The sequence below is a fragment of the Neomonachus schauinslandi genome, chromosome 4 (assembly GCF_002201575.2).
Source record: "Neomonachus schauinslandi chromosome 4, ASM220157v2, whole genome shotgun sequence".
Classification (NCBI taxonomy): Eukaryota; Metazoa; Chordata; class Mammalia; order Carnivora; family Phocidae; genus Neomonachus; species Neomonachus schauinslandi.
This window is the reverse complement of record NC_058406.1, coordinates 170916931-170934794: the sequence shown is the minus strand read 5'-3', so window position 1 is coordinate 170934794 and position 17864 is coordinate 170916931. Positions and strand designations below refer to the sequence as shown.

The window sequence follows — 17864 nt, the reverse complement described above, 5'->3', positions numbered from 1 at the left end:
TAGACCGTTACTAAAAAAAGGTAATCCGTATTTATCAAAAAAGACTAGAACAATACAAAATGTAGTAAAATAAAAGTTCATCGTAACTGCACTTGATTTTAGAATTCTAAGTAATTTAGGTTTTCAGTTGATGCCACTGTAAGTCTGGCACCAAAACCCAAGGGTTATAGTAAGTTTCCTTGTGCTACTTTACTATACTATTGTTTTGAGGACCAGCTATTGGCAAAGCACACATTTTTATCAAAATAAACTAGAAGCACTTTGGGAACAAATCATATTCTGATAGATTAAGAAGATAACAAGGACCATGGAACCATGGAATAAAACAGAACTGTACAGGATAGCTGAGAGCTTTCTTGATCAATCAGAGCTTTTTTTTTTTTTAAACAAAACAATCCCCCCCCCAAAAGTCCCAGCAACCAAAAAAAGGGTGACTAGTGATCACCTTTTAGCTGAGCACTAATTTGAATGAAGTATACCTCAGGGATTTATTCATGATAGCAGAGCACATGAAGTGCATGAGTCTGTAATATCATGAAGAGAAAGGCACTCATGGATACTCACCTTTACTATACAGATGTTCAGCATGTTCTAAAGCATCATTTATCTCTTTCTCTAGAAACCACTTTCTAGATGCATCTGCGAGAGCCGAAGCTTTCTTTTCTGATTTCAAATGAAAGTCTTTTTCTTTAGCTTCCTCCCACTATATGCAATAAATGAAAGAAAAGAAAAATCACCTAAAAGTTGGGGTAATGTCGCTTCCGACAGTGGAGTAAGTCCCTTTTGTCTCCTCTACTCCATTTCCTTTGGGGTTCCCATGGCAGGCAGGATCTGTTTGGTTTTCGGGTAATCTGAGTGCCTGTTTTTGACCTTGAGGGCAGAGGCACTTCTCACGTACCACTCAGTAGTACGTCAGGGGGCCACACAGCACACAGACGGGTGCCCACTGTCTTTGAAACAACAAGTCATTTTAATACATGTCGGATCTTGTGGGATTAAGCTAGTTTTTTAAATTCATGACAATGGTCTTATTTAATCTGAACGCTATCCCTTAATAACATTTGCCCAGCTCCGGTACACATGCTGACCAACCTCAGGGAAGTCAAGGAATTTCTATGAACCCCGACTTCCTTTTTCATAAAGTGAGAAAATGATGATCTTCAAATTAGCTCAAGGGTGACAAAAATAATGCAGTTAAGATATCCTACAACTTCTGGTGTTCGTCAGTGTTCTATGCCACAGCTCCTATATCCAAACACACACACAGTCTTTATGTCATAGAAACGCGAATGATGAAATAACACAACTTCAAAGAATCATCAGGGCCAGGAGGGACCACAGAAATCCAATCGTTTCCTGTTACTGAGGAGGAGAGAGAGTCTAAGTGATTTTAAGGCCACATGGTAGTCAAGCTAGCTTTAGAAGTCAGGATACCAGACACAAGGGAGTATCTCTGTATAACAGGAAAAGCCCTCACAGTGATTCCGAGTCCACTCTCAAACATACCACTTTACCCCCAGCCAGCAGCACCAATGCCAGTAATCCTTGAAGACGTGGGCCTCCACCATGACTCCCCTGGGGGGCACAGCCTCAGGGGGTATCCCCCCACCCCTTCCTTGACTCAACGTGCTATCAGATAGGGCCGCGTACCCTTTAGATGGGGTAGCAGGAAAATGAATAGGAATAGTGACTTGAAGGAAAGAGATTATAAAGAGCTTTTGGAATAGACGTCCCAACAGAGCAGAATAAAGAGGAATGAACTACAGCCAGTTCTCTGGTTCCTGATCTCTCCCTAGCTCTTCAGTGTCCTCAGGGAAGTCCGTGTGTCTGTGGTAAGATCTGCAGAGCATGGGTACCAGAGCTGCTCACGGGACCAACCGAAGGATACATCTGTGTGACATGACGTAAACTCTTAGCTGCCGCCCCAAAATCCTTTCTCTGATTCTTCTTTAGGAAAAGAATGCGAATTTTATTTGGGATGATAATGCTCCCTGCTAAAAATACCATATTTCCCAACACCCTTTGCAGGCGAACATGGCTAGAAATGTGACATGGGACTTCTGGAAAGGAGTTAGAGTTGTCTCAGCTGGGAGTTGGACCTTTTATATGTCTGCCCTACCTTCGTTCTGCTGGCTGGAATGCATACGTGATGGCTGGAAGTCCAGCAGTCATCTTGGACGGTGAGCCATCCTTGAGAAGGAAAGCCACGCACCAGGAAGCAGTGCAGAAAGACTGAAGGGGCCACTTACCCTAATGACCTCGGAGCCAGGAAACAACCCTGGACTTCCTACCTCCACACTTCTTTCATGTGAAAAAGAAAAACACGTCCATCTTGCTTACAGTCACTATTATTTCGGGTTTTGTTAGTAGCAGCTACATATAATCCCTAACTGTTTAAAAGTCATCTACATTGTAAGAATCAAGAATTAGGTAATATTAGTAATATTATCCCATCAGCCAGAACAAATCTACTCCAGGAAGCTGAGTTGAGAGGTGCTAATGTAAACGAGAAAGATGCCTAGTCATTTTTAGGTATCATATTAGATTACTTCTCTGCACATACCTATTACAGTTAGATGATCTTTAAGATCTTTTCCAACAAAATTTATCTGGTTTGATGCTTTTGTCATTTGATTATGTAATATTTCAAAATTTAAATGATGAATAACAAGAAATTTGTGACACCATTCTTACCTTTTTAGCTTCCTCCCCCATCATTGCGTCTAATACTTCTGTTTCTTTCCTTCTGTTTTCCCGAAGAAGTCTGGCCACTTCCTGGTAACACTGGTTTCGCTGCAGATCGTCACATCTTTGTTTATGTAAAGCTTGAATTCGCCAGTCGGCATTTAGACATGCTTGTTCAGCTTTTGCCAAATTTTCCTCAATTAACTAAGAAATATTTGCAAATTTCAGAAACAAGGTCAGACTATATATAAAATACAGTATATCTGTTCAATGCATCCAAGTGTCTAGGGTAGCTGTTTTTTAAAGATTTATTTATTTGAGAGAAAGAGAGAGTGCATGGCAGGGAGGGGCAGAGGGAGAATCTTAAGCAGACCCAGCGCTGAGCACAGAGCCCGAGGCAGGGCTTGATCTCATGACCCAGAGATCCCCACCTGAGCCGAAACCAAGAGTCGAACGCTTAACTGACTGAGCCACCCAGGCGCCCCTAGGGTGGCTGTTTATAACCTTGGTTGCATATTAGAATCACCTCACGGTGTTTAAAACAAACTGGTGTCCAGGACCCAGCACAAACCAATTATATCAATCTCTAGGGTGGCAGGATATTGGAACTTTTTTTTTTTTAAGATTTTATTTATTTTTTGACAGAGAGCGAGAGTCAAAAAGAGAGTCAAGCAGGGGGAGTGGGAGAGGGAGAAGCAGGCTTCCCGCTGAGTAGGAGCCCAATGCGGGGCTCAATCCCAGGACCCCGGGGATCATGACCTGAGCTGAAGGCAGATGCTTAACCGACTGAGCCACCCAGGCGCCCCAAGGATATTGGAACTTTTAGAAAGGTGATTCTAATGCATACATAGTCAAGGTTGAGAATTTCTAGGCTAAGCATTAAACAATTTCCATCTTTTAACCTTTTGAAAAGGAGTCAGAAGAGCTCATTCTTACAGACTGGACTAAAGCCTACAAGGAAAAATTAATGGTAGGCTATTCTGGTGGGACCACCTAAGGGATTGTTGTTGAACAGAAGGTAGGGAAATCTTACACTATTCCTGGTTTTTGGACCAGGGCCAGGCCTCACCACAGACCCATTTAGCATTTTGCTAACTGGATAATAGAGAAAGTTCTTTCCTGAAGTTCTCAGATTCTATTTCAATTCACTTAAGCCAGCATTTCTGAAAGGGTACTCCACAGAAATTCTACAAAATAAGTTTGGGAAATTTTCTTAAAGAAAATATCCTCAAATGTGGCAGAAAAATACCCAACTTTAAACAGCACTTCCAACACTTACTTGCCACGCTCCACTCTACTGAGTAATAGTTAATTAATATTCTACAGAATATACTTTGGAAATGCTGGCTTATATACCAGGTGAAGACCTGATGTTTTGCAACTAATCTACTCAGGGACAATTTCTGAGACATAACACAGTAGGTTAGTATCTATAATGTTACTATTTCCCTTTTATTTTCTCCTAAGTCTTAAAATTCTTAGAGTATAAAAGATACATGTATATGTCTGGCAGTGAAGTGAGTAACCTGTAAAAATAATGTGAGATTCTAGGAACTGTGATAACTGAAGCAAAGAAATGAATTAATGCAACTTTATAGAGTTTAATGCAACTTTATAGAGTTTAATCTTGAATTTCTTTTTTTGAAAGGATGACAGATGCGGGGGGGGTGCAGGGCAGGGGAAAATAAATATATAAAAGAATGACAGACCTGTCCCCCTCTCTATATACACTAAATTTGCCATATTTTTACCTCCTGAGTTTTTTGGTTCTGAGTTTGATCTGTTTCTATCAGTTTATGAAACATGTGTTCTTCAAGATCCACTTTTCGTCTAAAGGCATTTGCATCTTCTCTCATTTCTTTTGCAACAGCTTCCTGATTTCTAATAAGATTCTGTTAAAAAAATCAATTGTAAAAAAAAAATCACAGATCTATATAATAATGCTAGAACACAAAATGACTTTTTTTTCTAGAATACTAGCACACAAATAAAAAATCGGCATTTGATTTTCAAGTAAAAAGCAAACAGCAGTGACATCACGGAAAATACAAGAAAGGACCCCTGAAAATTCTCTCATCCAAAAAAGCATTGAGAACACGGGCCGACCAACTTTTTCAGAACTCTGAAATTAACCAAAGGCTTGCAGCAATTTGGGGAGCATTTACTCATAAAAAATGGCTGAGTCCTTAACAAATACAAACAAATTAAAAAAAAAAATGGCTGAGTCTTGGTAAGAAGAGTAACCCTTAGGGCATTTTTAACTTGCACTATCCCTAGTCCCACCCCACCCCTAAACTCTGCATTAGCCTTGAAAACCAGTAGCCTGGCAGCCAATGGAGTGGGTAAGGTGGAGTTGGAGCTCCTTCAAACTCCGTTTAACCTATTTGGTGGTTCTGGAAGAACCCACTCCCAAGGTTGTCTTTATCCGTCCTGACTCAGAACTCACTCCTTTGAACAGCCTTTTCCCTGGGGACATTTGCTGAAAAACATCAGAGGAAACTGTTGAATATCTTGGCTGCCTGAAGCAGTGGATCACAGTGTAAACCACAAGTTAATCAAAAAGATTTACAGAAAAAAATTGGAGAATCAGATGTCTGTAGGGGACTTTGAAAAGCTCTGATAGATTCCTGGGACCCTAAAAGTCCATGTGCATGTGTAAGGCTGTACACATAGCAAGGGCTATGTGAACGCTCAGATCTGAGAAGGTCCTGGGCTCGCAAGTCTGGTGAACTGAGGTACTACACGGTCAGGAAGTGAAGTCTAAGATAGAGTTGTAAACTACGGAGCTAGGTGTTGAAGGCATGCCCCAACAGAGTGCACACAGAGCTCACTGGCAAAGACTAGAAGTGTTCTGGTTCAAGGCAACTATGGAAATTGGTCTGGTCACTAACACCGAGTAAAGACTTTAATTTAGTTCTATAAATTAATTTTTACAGAATTAATTCAGACAAGTGACTAAGTAAAGAGACAAGAAACCCCAAGAAGGGGGGAGAATCTGATTTTCAGAACTGCCACCTTACAGTCTTTAAAATATCTAGTTTTCAACAAAAAATTACATGAGATATTAAAAACCAAAAGAATAACTCCACGTACTCTGAATAGTTAACCACACGTTCTCCATTAGCCACCCATTCTCCATTAACCACATGTTCTCCAAAGAAGTTATAAGAATGGCCAATAAATATATGAAAGCATCACTACATGGACTAGCATCATTAGTCATTAGAACAATGCAAATCAAAACCACAAGATACCACTTCACACCCAGTAGTATGGCGACAATCAAAAGGACAGACAATAACGACTGTTCACAAGAATGTAGAGAAATTAGAACTCGACACTCCTAGGGACATATCTAAGAGAACTGAAAATATATGTTCAAACAAAAAGTTGTACATGAATGTTCACAGTAGTACTACTCATCCTAGCCAAAAAGTGGAAACAACACCAAATATCCACCAATTGATAAAAGGATAAACAAAATGTGGTCTTATCTACACAATGGAATATAATTCAGCCACAAAAAGGAAGGAAGTACTCACTCATGCCACTACATGAATAAACCTTGAAAACATTATGCTATGTGAAAGAAGCCAGTCACAAAAGATTATACATTGTATGATTTCGTTTAAATGAAATGTCAGAATAGGCAAATCCATCGAGACAGTAAATAAGTGCTTGCCAGGGTCAAGGGACTGGGGAAGTGAGTGCTAACGAGTACAGTGGTTGAAGGGAAGGATAGCAAACAGTATTCATGAAAATTTAAGTTAAAAAAGCAAAATACCAATTGTATGTACCAAATAATCTCACTTATCCTTATTAATGATATTAGCAGTTATTTTCCAATTTAGGGATTTATTTCTACTTTTCTAATTATCTACTGGCAACATAATTACCTTCATAATGAAAAATAAAAATGTTTTCCAGTGTTATGTAGAGAAGATATATGTATGAAGAATTTTATTGCCACAAATTGTAAAGCACTTAAACATCCGACAGAAAAAAGTTTAAATAAGTTATGGTTCATCAATATCTATTACAAATGACAACAAGATATGTAGTCATTTAGAAAAGGGATTTTATTAAGTAAAAAACAAAAGCAGAATATAGAATCTTAGCTACTCCATAAAGAGGTAAAATGATGTATGTGTAGAGATTAGGGATTAGGAGGAAAACAGTGGAAATCTACAAATAGCAAAGAGGAAGGAAGACAAGGTGGTGTTTTAAAGAAGCAGACGGGGGAAAGAAGTTGTCCATCCATTCTGTAAAATGGTAGAGCATTTTAGGCCAAGAGGCAATGATGGGAAACTAGTATCTACCCAGCTCGTGCCAGTACCAGACACTGTAAGGGTGAAGGGTAACTTAGTAGCCGGAGTTATTCAAATCCTGCACATTCCAAAGGAAGGATTAGCCCTTGACCAGCTCTAAACCCCTGTAATCCCCTGCCTAAGAGTGTCTCTGTATGCCTGGGCCCTTGGGCTCTGCCAGATAGTTTGTGCTAATCACGTAGCTTATGGTAGGAGCTGTAGGACACACTGCATCAGCCTGACCTCTGCAGAGCAAGTAACTAGGGTCAGGCACGTGCACACTCCATGCCTATGTGAGTGACTCCCAGGAGAACCCTGGATACTAAGACTCGAGTTGAGTTTGCCTGTTGGCAATGCTCTATATGTGTTGTCATACATCTCTGCTGGCAAAATTAAGTGCTATCTGTATGACTCCACTGGGAGAGGACAAGGGGAAGCTTGTGCCTGGTTTCTCTGGGACTCTACCTTATGTGCCTTTTACCTTTGCTGAGGTGTTTTGTTGTTGTTAAGTAATCTCTACCCCCATCATGGGGCTCAAACTCATGACCCCGAGATCAAGAGTTGCATGCTCCACTGACTGAGCCAGCCAGGCGCCCCCTACCTTGGCTGAGTTTACTCTGTATCCTTTCAATGTAATAAACCATAACCGTGAGTATAACAGCTTTTCTGAGTTCTGTGAGTCCTTCTAGCAAATTGCTGAACCTGAGGGTAGTCTTGGGGAATCCTGTCACTGACATATAGATATTAATTCATTTAATCCTCACATCAGTCTTGGCAGGGGTGGTCCTACACCAAGGAGAATGTACATGTGCCTGAGAGAGAGACTGAGACAGAGGCCGAAATTGGACTTGGTGAAACAGGTTTCTAGGAGATGAAGGGGATGGAGTCTGGGTCAGAGGTTAGTATGTGCTTGTTGGTTTATATTTAATTTTATTCTTTTGTTAAAAAAAATTTTATTCAGGGGTGCCTGGGTGGCTCAGTCGTTAAGCGTCTGCCTTCGGCTCAGGTCATGGTCCCCGGGTCCTGGGTTCGAGCCCCGTGTCAGGCTCTCTGCTCCGTGGGAAGCCTGCTTCTCCCTCTCCCACTCCCCCTGCTTGTGTTCCCTCTCTCGCTGTCTCTCTCTCTGTCAAATAAATAAATAAAATCTTTAAAAAAAATTTTTTTTATTCAAATTAGATACATATGGGTATTGAGCATATATTTCCAATAGGGGTCATCACAATACTGTCTGTTTTCTGGGATATAATTTGTTTACAAACAGACGCAGTTAATCAAACTAATGTAAGAGCTAAGTTTGGCAGATAAAGTATTAATCACTAAAACTGATGAAAATGGCAGGAGCTGCACATCTGAATCTAATGGACCAGATAAAGTTCATGATTTTATAAGTTAGTTTTGTTGAGTAGGCTTGGTCTTCTCTAACTCTAATAGTTTGCTTAATAAATACTTTCCTCAAAAGAGGGCAAAAATGATAATGATCCATAGAAAGAAACTCAGCATTACTTCTGGGGCATTCCTGCCCAAAGCATGTAAGTTGAATTGTATCATGAGGAAACAACAGACAAATGCCAACTGAGGGACACTCAACAAAATATCTGGCCAAATGCTTCAAAAATATCAACATTATAAAATATAAAGACAGACTCAGGAGTGGTGCCAACATAAAGGAGACTAAAGAGACATGACAACTGAGAAAATGGATTATCTGAGATTTTCTTTTGCTCTGAAGGACATTTGTACCACAACTGATAAAATCTGAATAAGGCTTATACAGTGGATAACAATCATTTGTTCATTTCCTGATTTTGATCATTGTTCTGTGGTCATGTGATGACTCCTTGGTTTTAGGAAATATACACTGAAGCATTTAGGGGGAAAGGGGCATCAGGTTTGCAATTTTCTCTTAAAAAGTTCAGAAAAAAAATTTATCTACGTGTGTACAAGTACATACAGAGAAAGAGAAGGATAATGCCAATTTAGCAACATGTTAATATTTGAGAATCTGAGAAAAACATATTTGGAAATTCTCAGTATTTTTCTTGCAAATTTTATGTTAATTCTGAAATCATGCCCTGCTGGTGCCACCACCCACCTCCCCCAAAGAAAAGACAGTAAAAAGTAAATTTAGGTTTGGTCCAAATGAATTGAATCTAATTCAAAATCATAGGAGACTTAGTCAGGGTGTAAATCCCTGGCTCAGTTCTAGAAGTAGTTCAGTGTGGAACTTTAAAAAGTGTTGTAGATACGAATGGATGCCGTATGTTTTAAATCTTATTTAATGTGAATAACAATCATATGTTACCTGTTACATATTTGCAGTTATCACTTTCAAATTATCAATTTCAAAGTCTCACTTTAAAAGAGGCTGAAGGAAGTGAAAACTTATGGTTTCAACATTAAATAAATGAATAACAAAATGCTTTTCCCAAATAATAAATATTTACATTAACAAAATTCCTTTTTCCAGTGTCGTGGAAACTAAATTATATATTCTTTTTTTTTTTTTTTAAGATTTTATTTATTTGACAGAGAGAGACACAGCGAGAGAGGGAACACAAACAGGGGGGAGTGGGAGAGGGAGAAGCAGGCTTCCCGCGGAGCAGGGAGCCCGATGCGGGGCTCGATCCCAGGACCCTGGAATCACGACCTGAGCCGAAGGCAGACGCTTAACGGCTGAGCCACCCAGGTGCCCCACTAAATTATATATTCTAAGAAGATACTTGATAATTTATTTCCAGGAGATTCAAATTTAAAGTACTTTACAGCTCTTGTCTGATTTACCTGACTTACAAAGACCCTTACGACGTACTGGGTCAATTTTGTAGTCACTATCACACAGATACAGGAAAACTTAGTAAGTTGGTAGAAAATCGTGAGGCAAAATCTGGGACTTACATCTGGTACCTCAGACACTAGACTAAGTCGCTAAGAGAAACATGAATTAAAGAATTACAACAAACTGTACACTCAGACATTCTGGCTACCTTACAATCCTGGATGACACTATATTCTGTTTAAAAAAAATAAAATAAAATGAACATTACAAAATCATGAATAAATACAATCTAAAAAGAGTTCGTATACGCCCTGCTTCTCTCATGGTGGAAACAGATGATTTATACCTTCTCATAATGTCTTTTTTGCGATTCGAGTTCCAGATGTCTCATTTCTAGGTCTTTCGCTGTAGTAGCAATTTCTCGATCTCTCATGTGTACCTATGGCCAAACAACAAAGTGTGAACACCAGAAAGAATTTACAAGATAATTTCTGTTTAACAGATTTAGTAATCTTGTAATCCAAACAACCCACTAAGAGTATTTTAAATTAGAAGTATTGGGTTTTGATACCAGAGTAACTGATAGTATATTAACATTCACTGTAGAATATAGGAATAATGCCTGAGTTAAAGTTAAAGCTTAATTTTCTAAAAAGGAAAGTACAATTACCATATGCTCATCTACTCAGGCTGCGAGAACAGACGGCAGTTCTTACCACACTGTATCAGCCAATATTATGAGTTAGAAAAACTTGAGCAATTTAAATTTGCAGTGGTTAAAAATATAGAATGTTTAATCTTATTAAATATAACTATATTTAATGTTCTTTTTGATTAAATGGCTATACTTAAAATTTTTTTTTAAAGATTTATTTATTTTTTTAGAGAGAGAGATTGAGGGTGAAGGGCGGAGGGAGAGAGAGAATCTCAAGCAGATGCCCCACTGAGCACAGAGCCTGATGTGGGGCTGGATCTCACGATCCTGAGATCATGACCCAGCCAAAATCAGGAGTCTGTCACCCAACCAACCGAGTCACCCAGGCACCCCTATATGACTATACTTTTATAAATTCAGTTTGGCAACTGGTAACTCCAAGTTCAAATGTGCTCTGCTTGGACTTAGCTAATTTAAAGTTCACCGTTCATCAGATTTTGATTACTTGGAAACTTTTTACTCCTATACACTAGAGGGTTTGAATAAGGCCCTGTTTAGGTAGATAGAGAATCTTAGGAGCAGTCTTAAATAAATACTTGGCTGCCTAAAGTCTCCCATTTTTTGAGGAGTGATATGTGTTTCAGAAACAAAACAAACTATAACCCCATCTAACCCCATTCATTTATTCAGTAAACATTTAATGATTGTATTATTATTTGCATCCGTAAGTATTAGACATTGTAAAGATAAAAGATACATGATCAAGGGGCACCTGGGTGGCTCAGTCGTTAAGCGTCTGCCTTCGGCTCAGGTCACGATCCCAGGGTCCTGGGATCGAGCCCTGCATCGGGCTCCCTGCTTGGCGGGAAGCCTGCTTCTCCCTCTCCCACTCCCCCTGCTTGTGTTCCCTCTCTCGCTGTGTCTCTCTCTGTCAAATAAATAAAAATAAAAAAATCTAAAAAAAAAAAAGATACATGATCAAATACCTATCACTGGAGAAACAAATAGTAAAAATGAAAATACAGTGGGGTGTACAAGAGGGACAAACATCTGAGAAGGAAATAAACCACTGACTGGCAACCAGTTTCACTTAAGGAGGTTACTGGGAAGGCAGCTAGCTCAAAGTGGGGATGTTCGAGTTCATGAAATAAGAGCAGTAAAAATGCCAACAGGCAGAGGAGAGGTTTGGCATAATTAATCATGCTTTTCAGGAATTTCAATTAGAGAAGCTCTTTTGCTTATGAATTGTTAGACAGACAAACAGCTTAGTGCCCGAGCAAACCCAGATCAACTTTGCTGACGCTAATGGATGTGCAATCACCCATGCGTGTCACCGTGGACTCAAGTCTTCCTGCTGGTGCCTGCGCTGTGAGGAGAAAAGCTCTGGCAGTTTAGCAGGTCAGAGCCCACTATCAGAATAGGGAGATGAAGGACAGGAGGCTGGAAGGGTAAGCAGAGGCCAGATATGCAAACTGAAAGGACTTTACAGGATTCTTTGACAAAAAATTGCCTTCACTATCTCAAAGAGTTTGGAATAAAGAGGTCAGAGTTCTAAGCCCGTATTACTTTTGGAGAAGAACATATGCTCTTCTAGAATAATGAATTATCAACCTCATTTACTCAGTGAGATCATGAAAAGGAATCACAGCTTTCAAAAACCAATTTAAAATTAATTGGCTTCAAGCAAAACAAAAAGTATTATGCTATAAAAGAGATGACAGATTTCGAATACAGATGAATTCAAAATACTTTCAAAGATTGAAAAAAATACTTAGTATTTTACCAAAACTAGGTTTAAAACTCCCTAAATTAAATAAATTAAATAAATTCAATGCAATCCTAATAAACATGCCAGCAGGATGGGGTGAGGTAGGGATTCAGAGTGATACGATTCTCAAAGTGTATGAGAATAGACTGCAGAGAACCCTGAAAAGGCAGACTAATAGTAGGAATGAGGCCCACTAGTTAGGAAAAGATTATGAAGCTGTGGTTCAGGGTGGTGCTGGCTTAGGAGCAGACAGAGCAATGGAGGAGATAAGATATATAAGGGAATTTAACACTGAATAAACCATCAGTTGGCAAATGACTTTGTTAATCAACAAATGGGTATGACTGTGTTCCAATAAAGCTGTATTTATGGATACTGAAATATGAATTTCATGTTTTTTAAAATGTCACATAATATTCATGTCATGAAATTATTGTTAGAATTCTTTTAACCATTTGAAAAGTCAAAGCCAGGGGCGCCTGGGTGCCTCAGTTGGTTAGGTGACCAACTCGTGATTTTGGCTCAGGTCATGATCTCATGGGTCATGGGACTGAGCCCCGTGTGCGGCTCCGTGCTCAGTGGGGAGTCTGCTTGAGATTCTCTCCCTCTCCCCCTACCCCCACTCACGCTTGCTCTCTCTTTAAAATAAATAAACCTTAAAAAAAAAAATGATCGGTCCAAATTGAGGTGTACTGTAAGTATAAACTGACTGCTAGATTGCAAGATTTAGTATAAGCAAAAAGTAAAACATCTCATAATGTCTTTATACTAATTACATATTAAAAAAATTGGAAAATATATTGAGTCAAACAAAATGCTATTAAAATGATTTCCTCTGTTTCTTACTTTTTTTTTTCTTATTTTTTTACATGTGGCTGCTATAAAACAAAATTGCCTATGTGGCTCACATCATATTTCTACTGTCCCAAATGGCACAAACAGCCCATGTAAATTGAAAAGAAAAAACCTGACGGAAAATGGACAAATATGGATATACAATTTATAGTTCTTCTACAAATGGAAGATAACTGGAGAGATATTTAACCTCACTAGCAAGAAAAAAAAGATAAAATATACAACTTCCACCTATGAGATTGGCAAATATTAAGACTGATGTACTCCAAATTGACTAGGGTATAAGCACTCTTCTATATACACTTAAAATAACTTAGGTAGGTTCATTTTTGGAGAATAGTTTGGTAGGTCTTGGAATTTACTCAACAAAACTATGTGTGCAAGTACTCAAAGATTTGTACTGAGAATGTATAACCTAGCACCATCTTGTACAGCAAAGCACTGCAAACAACCTCAGTGTCCAACAAATAACAAAGGATTAAGTAAATAAACTATAACATAGCCACACAATGGAATACTACGCAGCCATAAAAAAGGAAAAAGCTCTATCATTTTTTCAGTTTATTTTGGGGATGAAATGACAGAAGAGTAGGGAAGGTCCATTTTTGACTCCCTGTATTTTATAATGGAAATTTTCTTATACTGGCCAGGTGCAAATTTTTATATTAAAAAAGGGCATTTCCCTTACTTCACAGTTAATGGTTCATTGATACTTCTATTTTTAGAGAAACAGTCACCAAGGACACTGGTCAAATTGACTAATTTTCTTGGCATTTCTAAATTTTTTTTGCTATTAGTGAAATTCGAAAGAGAAGAGGAAAAGCTGAAGGAAAAGTAAAAGTAAAGAGGCTATTTAGTATTCCCTGTGAATCCTAGCGAGGACATTTAACTTGAAGATAGGAGAGTAAATGGAGTAAATGGAGATCCTGTGTGAGCACTAAGATACGGATCATGAACCTTTCTCTCGATTTCATCGTCCAGTCTTCTTAGTTCCATTTCACGCTGATCTTGCTGCAGCTTCAGAAACCGCCTTCGTGTAGCATCTTGTAAGTGCATTTCCTTGACTTTCAGCTCTCTTTTCACAGAAGCTAGTCTTAAATACAAAATACATCAAGAGGAACACATAAACACATTTCCCAATATAGACTGAAGTGGAAAAATCGTATGTTTCACAACAATGAAAGGCCCGCCACTGACTTCGGCGCACCTGCCCCAGTCCCCTGGTGCTACTTTGGCATCCCGCACATGGAGGAATGATGCCCGTGGCTGCCTTCGTGGAAAGGACAAGTGTCCAAACGCAACTGGCTATGCTTTTCGTATTTAAAAGTTCCTAACAGGTCTACTCAGATCACCTTGGTGCCATCAATATCCTTTATCTGAAGGAAGAATGCCACAAAGTGCTCTGGGGTCACCAAAGATTATGTATGCTTTCTCTGCCAGAATTTTAGTACAAGGTTAATGCTCAGTTCAATAACTGTATTTAACCCACACTAGAAATCAGTTTCGTAAAATCCCAACAAGGAGTAAAACTCAGTAAACACTTACAGAAGTGAGGTTCTCCAACAATTAGGCTTAGTCTCAGTGCTCATCCCATAATCTTAATTAATTTAAACATTTTGCTTTATTAATATACTTTTGAATAAGCATTTAATACTTCTTCCCCTATCCTCCAAAGTATGAGATGCATAATGAGATAATCGTTTTATGTTCCAATTTTCAAGTCATACAGATATGTTTAAAACACAATTTTAAAAATTCTGCTCCCCTGGGGGTGATTTATCCAGCACTGTGTTACAAAGCATTTTTGCCTATTGTACAATGATGTTTCCAATAATGTCCTCCAGGGCACATTAGACTTGTGTTACTTCTGAATAATCAGTGCAGTCAGAATTCCATCTCCTATGCCAATTTTTTGAAATGTGGTAGATGCAGATTTGTTATTAGCTTAAATTTTTGCTTAATGGAAATGCCACAGCTGGGTAATGTTACGTATATAGAAAAGAAAGAAGAAAATAAAAATTATTCAACTAACTCACAAGTCCAGATTTTCTCAAAGTGGTAACACATACCTCTGTCTTTGCTGTATCATCTTTTCCTCCTCCTGTAAGAGCAATTCTCTCCTCGTTTCTTCGGCTTTACGAAGTAGTTCTTGTTTTTGGTACCAAGCTTCGTCTTCAACTCTCTGCTGGTCTACCTCAGCTTGCATATCTTCAACCATCTGCCTTAAGTAGGGAATACTTACTAATTATATCCAGACACGGACAAGCCGCCAGTACGCACTTGTGATTATGCAAGGGTAAATTGCTATTTGCCTGTCAGACCTTGAACTACTGTCTTTCACTTTCATATTTATCTCATCCAAGTGGTAGAAAGCACCGAAAAGGATGCCCTATGTAAGTCTCACCAAGAAATGCAAACAAAGAAAAAAATGCAAACAAAGAAAACTGAGTAATTTAAAATTTAAGTCCAACCAAAACACAAGATGTATACCTGATTAATACGTAATTGTTTTACTTCTATATGCAAGAATTAAATATTTTTAAAGATATTCCCAGCCTTCAAACTCTGATTTTACACAAATACTTAATAATTTACATGTGTTTTTCATAAAAAATTCTGTCTGTATTTATGACAGATTTTGCTACTATTACACAAAGAACAACTATTCCATGATTACCTCTCCCTCAGGTAGTCCAATTCATCAATCCTTATTCTTTCTCGCTCCTGTGTCTGATAGTCCACAATAAACTTTGGATATTGGTTAAATACTGGATATTGCCCTTTTGTCAAGGCCACAAAGACATGAAGCATGCTGTTGGGATGAATATCAGTAGGAGTGGTATCCATGAGATGATAGACTTCTCTAATGACAACGCTTATATCCAGGTTATTCCGATGATGAAAAAAATACTGTAAGAAAACTTTGTGTTGAAATTGTGATTTATCTAATAAAGCAGTTATGAGGGAGAAAATAAGAGTTTAAAAATTGTGAATTTATCTTTTCTTCCTTTCTTTCTTCCTTCCTTCCCTTCCTCCCTTCCTTCCTTCCCCCCATCCTCCCTCTCTCTTTCCTTTCTTGGCAAATTCACTGAAACTTTTCTTAACCCAAGTTTTAAAATGAAGAGTCAATTTCATATTTTCAAAGTCTAAAAAGATTTCAAAACCAAACTTCTGAAATAATACTTTTTAAATTTTAACTCCAACAGAAGGCCTCCTTTATATTAGAAGAAGAACACTTCAACCAACAATGGAGCAAACTCTTCTGCTTGGATTTTTTCCTTGCAAAATCCAAAATAAATAAATTTGAAAATAAATTAGCTTGATTCGTTAAAAATATCTGAAATGTTTCCACACTATCTTGTTCTGCTGGCAGGTCCAAATTCTAAAATATATATAGATATGTATCTTGTGAACAGTAAGTAAAAATAAAGTTTGACAGGGGTGCTTGGGTGGCTTAGTCGGTTAAGCGTCCGACTCTTGATTTCAGCTCAGGTCATGATCTCGGGGTCGTGAGATTGAGCCCCTCGTTAGGCTCCGTGCTCAGTGGGGAGTCTGCTTGAGATTCCTCTTCTCCATCTCCCTCTGCCCCTCCCCACCCGCTCTCTCTCTCAAATAAATAAATGTTTAAAAAAAGAAAAACTAAAAACCGTCAAAAAAATAAAGTTTGACAGGAACCACTAAATAAGTAACAAACCCAATTCATCCTGTTTACCAAAAGAATCTCTCCTTTTATTTTTTATTTTTATTTTTTTAAGATTGTATTTATTTATTTGAGAGACAGAGAGAGAGAACACATACGAGCGGGGCGAGCGGCAGAGGGAGAGTGACAAGCAGACTCCCCGCTGAGTGCGAAGCCCGACTTGGGGCCCCATCCCAGGACCTTGAGATCATGACCTTAACCAATTGAGTCAGACACTTAACCAATTGACCCTCTCCTTTTAAAAACCTCCTCTAACGCTTTCAAGTAACCTTCCTGCCATATCTCAAAATTCTCAGAGTAACCATTTCATATGTGTAATAAGCATCCAGATTGTCACAGACTGGATGGATCACTGATAAAACCACCCAAGGAATTAACAAGGACTCAACGGGTAAACATCCTTTACATAGGGAACAAGCGCTAAGCTCCAGTATTACCGTGTTTCTTTTCTGAAGCTACGACTTGAAGACAAATAGCGTGTTGTGATTGTCTGTTGGATTCTCGACCAACAATGTCAGAGTAAGGGTGTGATTGGTATACCTTGCTCTCCACTCCATTACTCCCATCTGGCACCAGTACCTGACATGCAACAGGTACTCAATAAATGTATCCGTTTTTCAATGGGAATAAATGAGACTTGAGAACCGCGACTTAAGAACAAGGATATTTACCTCAAAATCATCTTTAAGACTGCAGTTGAGCAAAGGAGCTCTAGAGCATATGTTGTAGGCTACCACAGTCATCAGGAGGAATGAAGGATGGTTGGAAAAGACATTATCAAACAATTTTAGCCACTCCTCTCTTGTTAGTACTTCTGAAAAAACAGTTTCAAGAAGAGGCCATGCATACAGCTAAAATAAATAAGGAAAAACTTATTAGTTTTCTATGGAAAAGTCGTTAAGTCCTTGCTAATACTCTCTTACATTTGAGGTAGCTGTTAAAACCATTATATTCAAAACAATTCTGAAAAGAACTGCCTTAATATGGACCCTTCTTTATAGACTTTTGGGAAAGCAGTTTAATGAAGAAAAAGAATGGAATACTGTTAAAAATACAAAGGGTAGTATGTTCTTTTATTATACTCTTCCAAGAAAATTCTGTCTTATTTAATACCAGAA

At 38.5% G+C, this 17864-nt stretch overlaps 1 protein-coding gene across 10 annotated transcripts in view; it reads right to left on the bottom strand.

The window, feature by feature from the left end:
- Positions 1-17864, bottom strand: part of TBC1D31 (TBC1 domain family member 31) — a 65895-nt gene that overhangs the window by 6592 nt on the left and 41439 nt on the right. For 2 of the 10 annotated variants that reach the window (XM_021688711.1, XM_044914299.1), the window contains 8 exons: positions 17418-17597; positions 15724-15956; positions 15116-15268; positions 14004-14139; positions 10115-10207; positions 4437-4577; positions 2695-2889; positions 565-703 (listed from right to left, as the gene is read on the bottom strand). In XM_021688711.1, coding sequence (XP_021544386.1) covers positions 565-703; positions 2695-2889; positions 4437-4577; positions 10115-10207; positions 14004-14139; positions 15116-15268; positions 15724-15956; positions 17418-17597 — 1270 coding nt within the window. The remainder of the gene's footprint in view (positions 1-564; positions 704-2694; positions 2890-4436; positions 4578-10114; positions 10208-14003; positions 14140-15115; positions 15269-15723; positions 15957-17417; positions 17598-17864) is intronic. The other 8 variants (XM_044914296.1, XM_044914302.1, XM_044914295.1 and 5 more) reach the window with 5 other exon arrangements.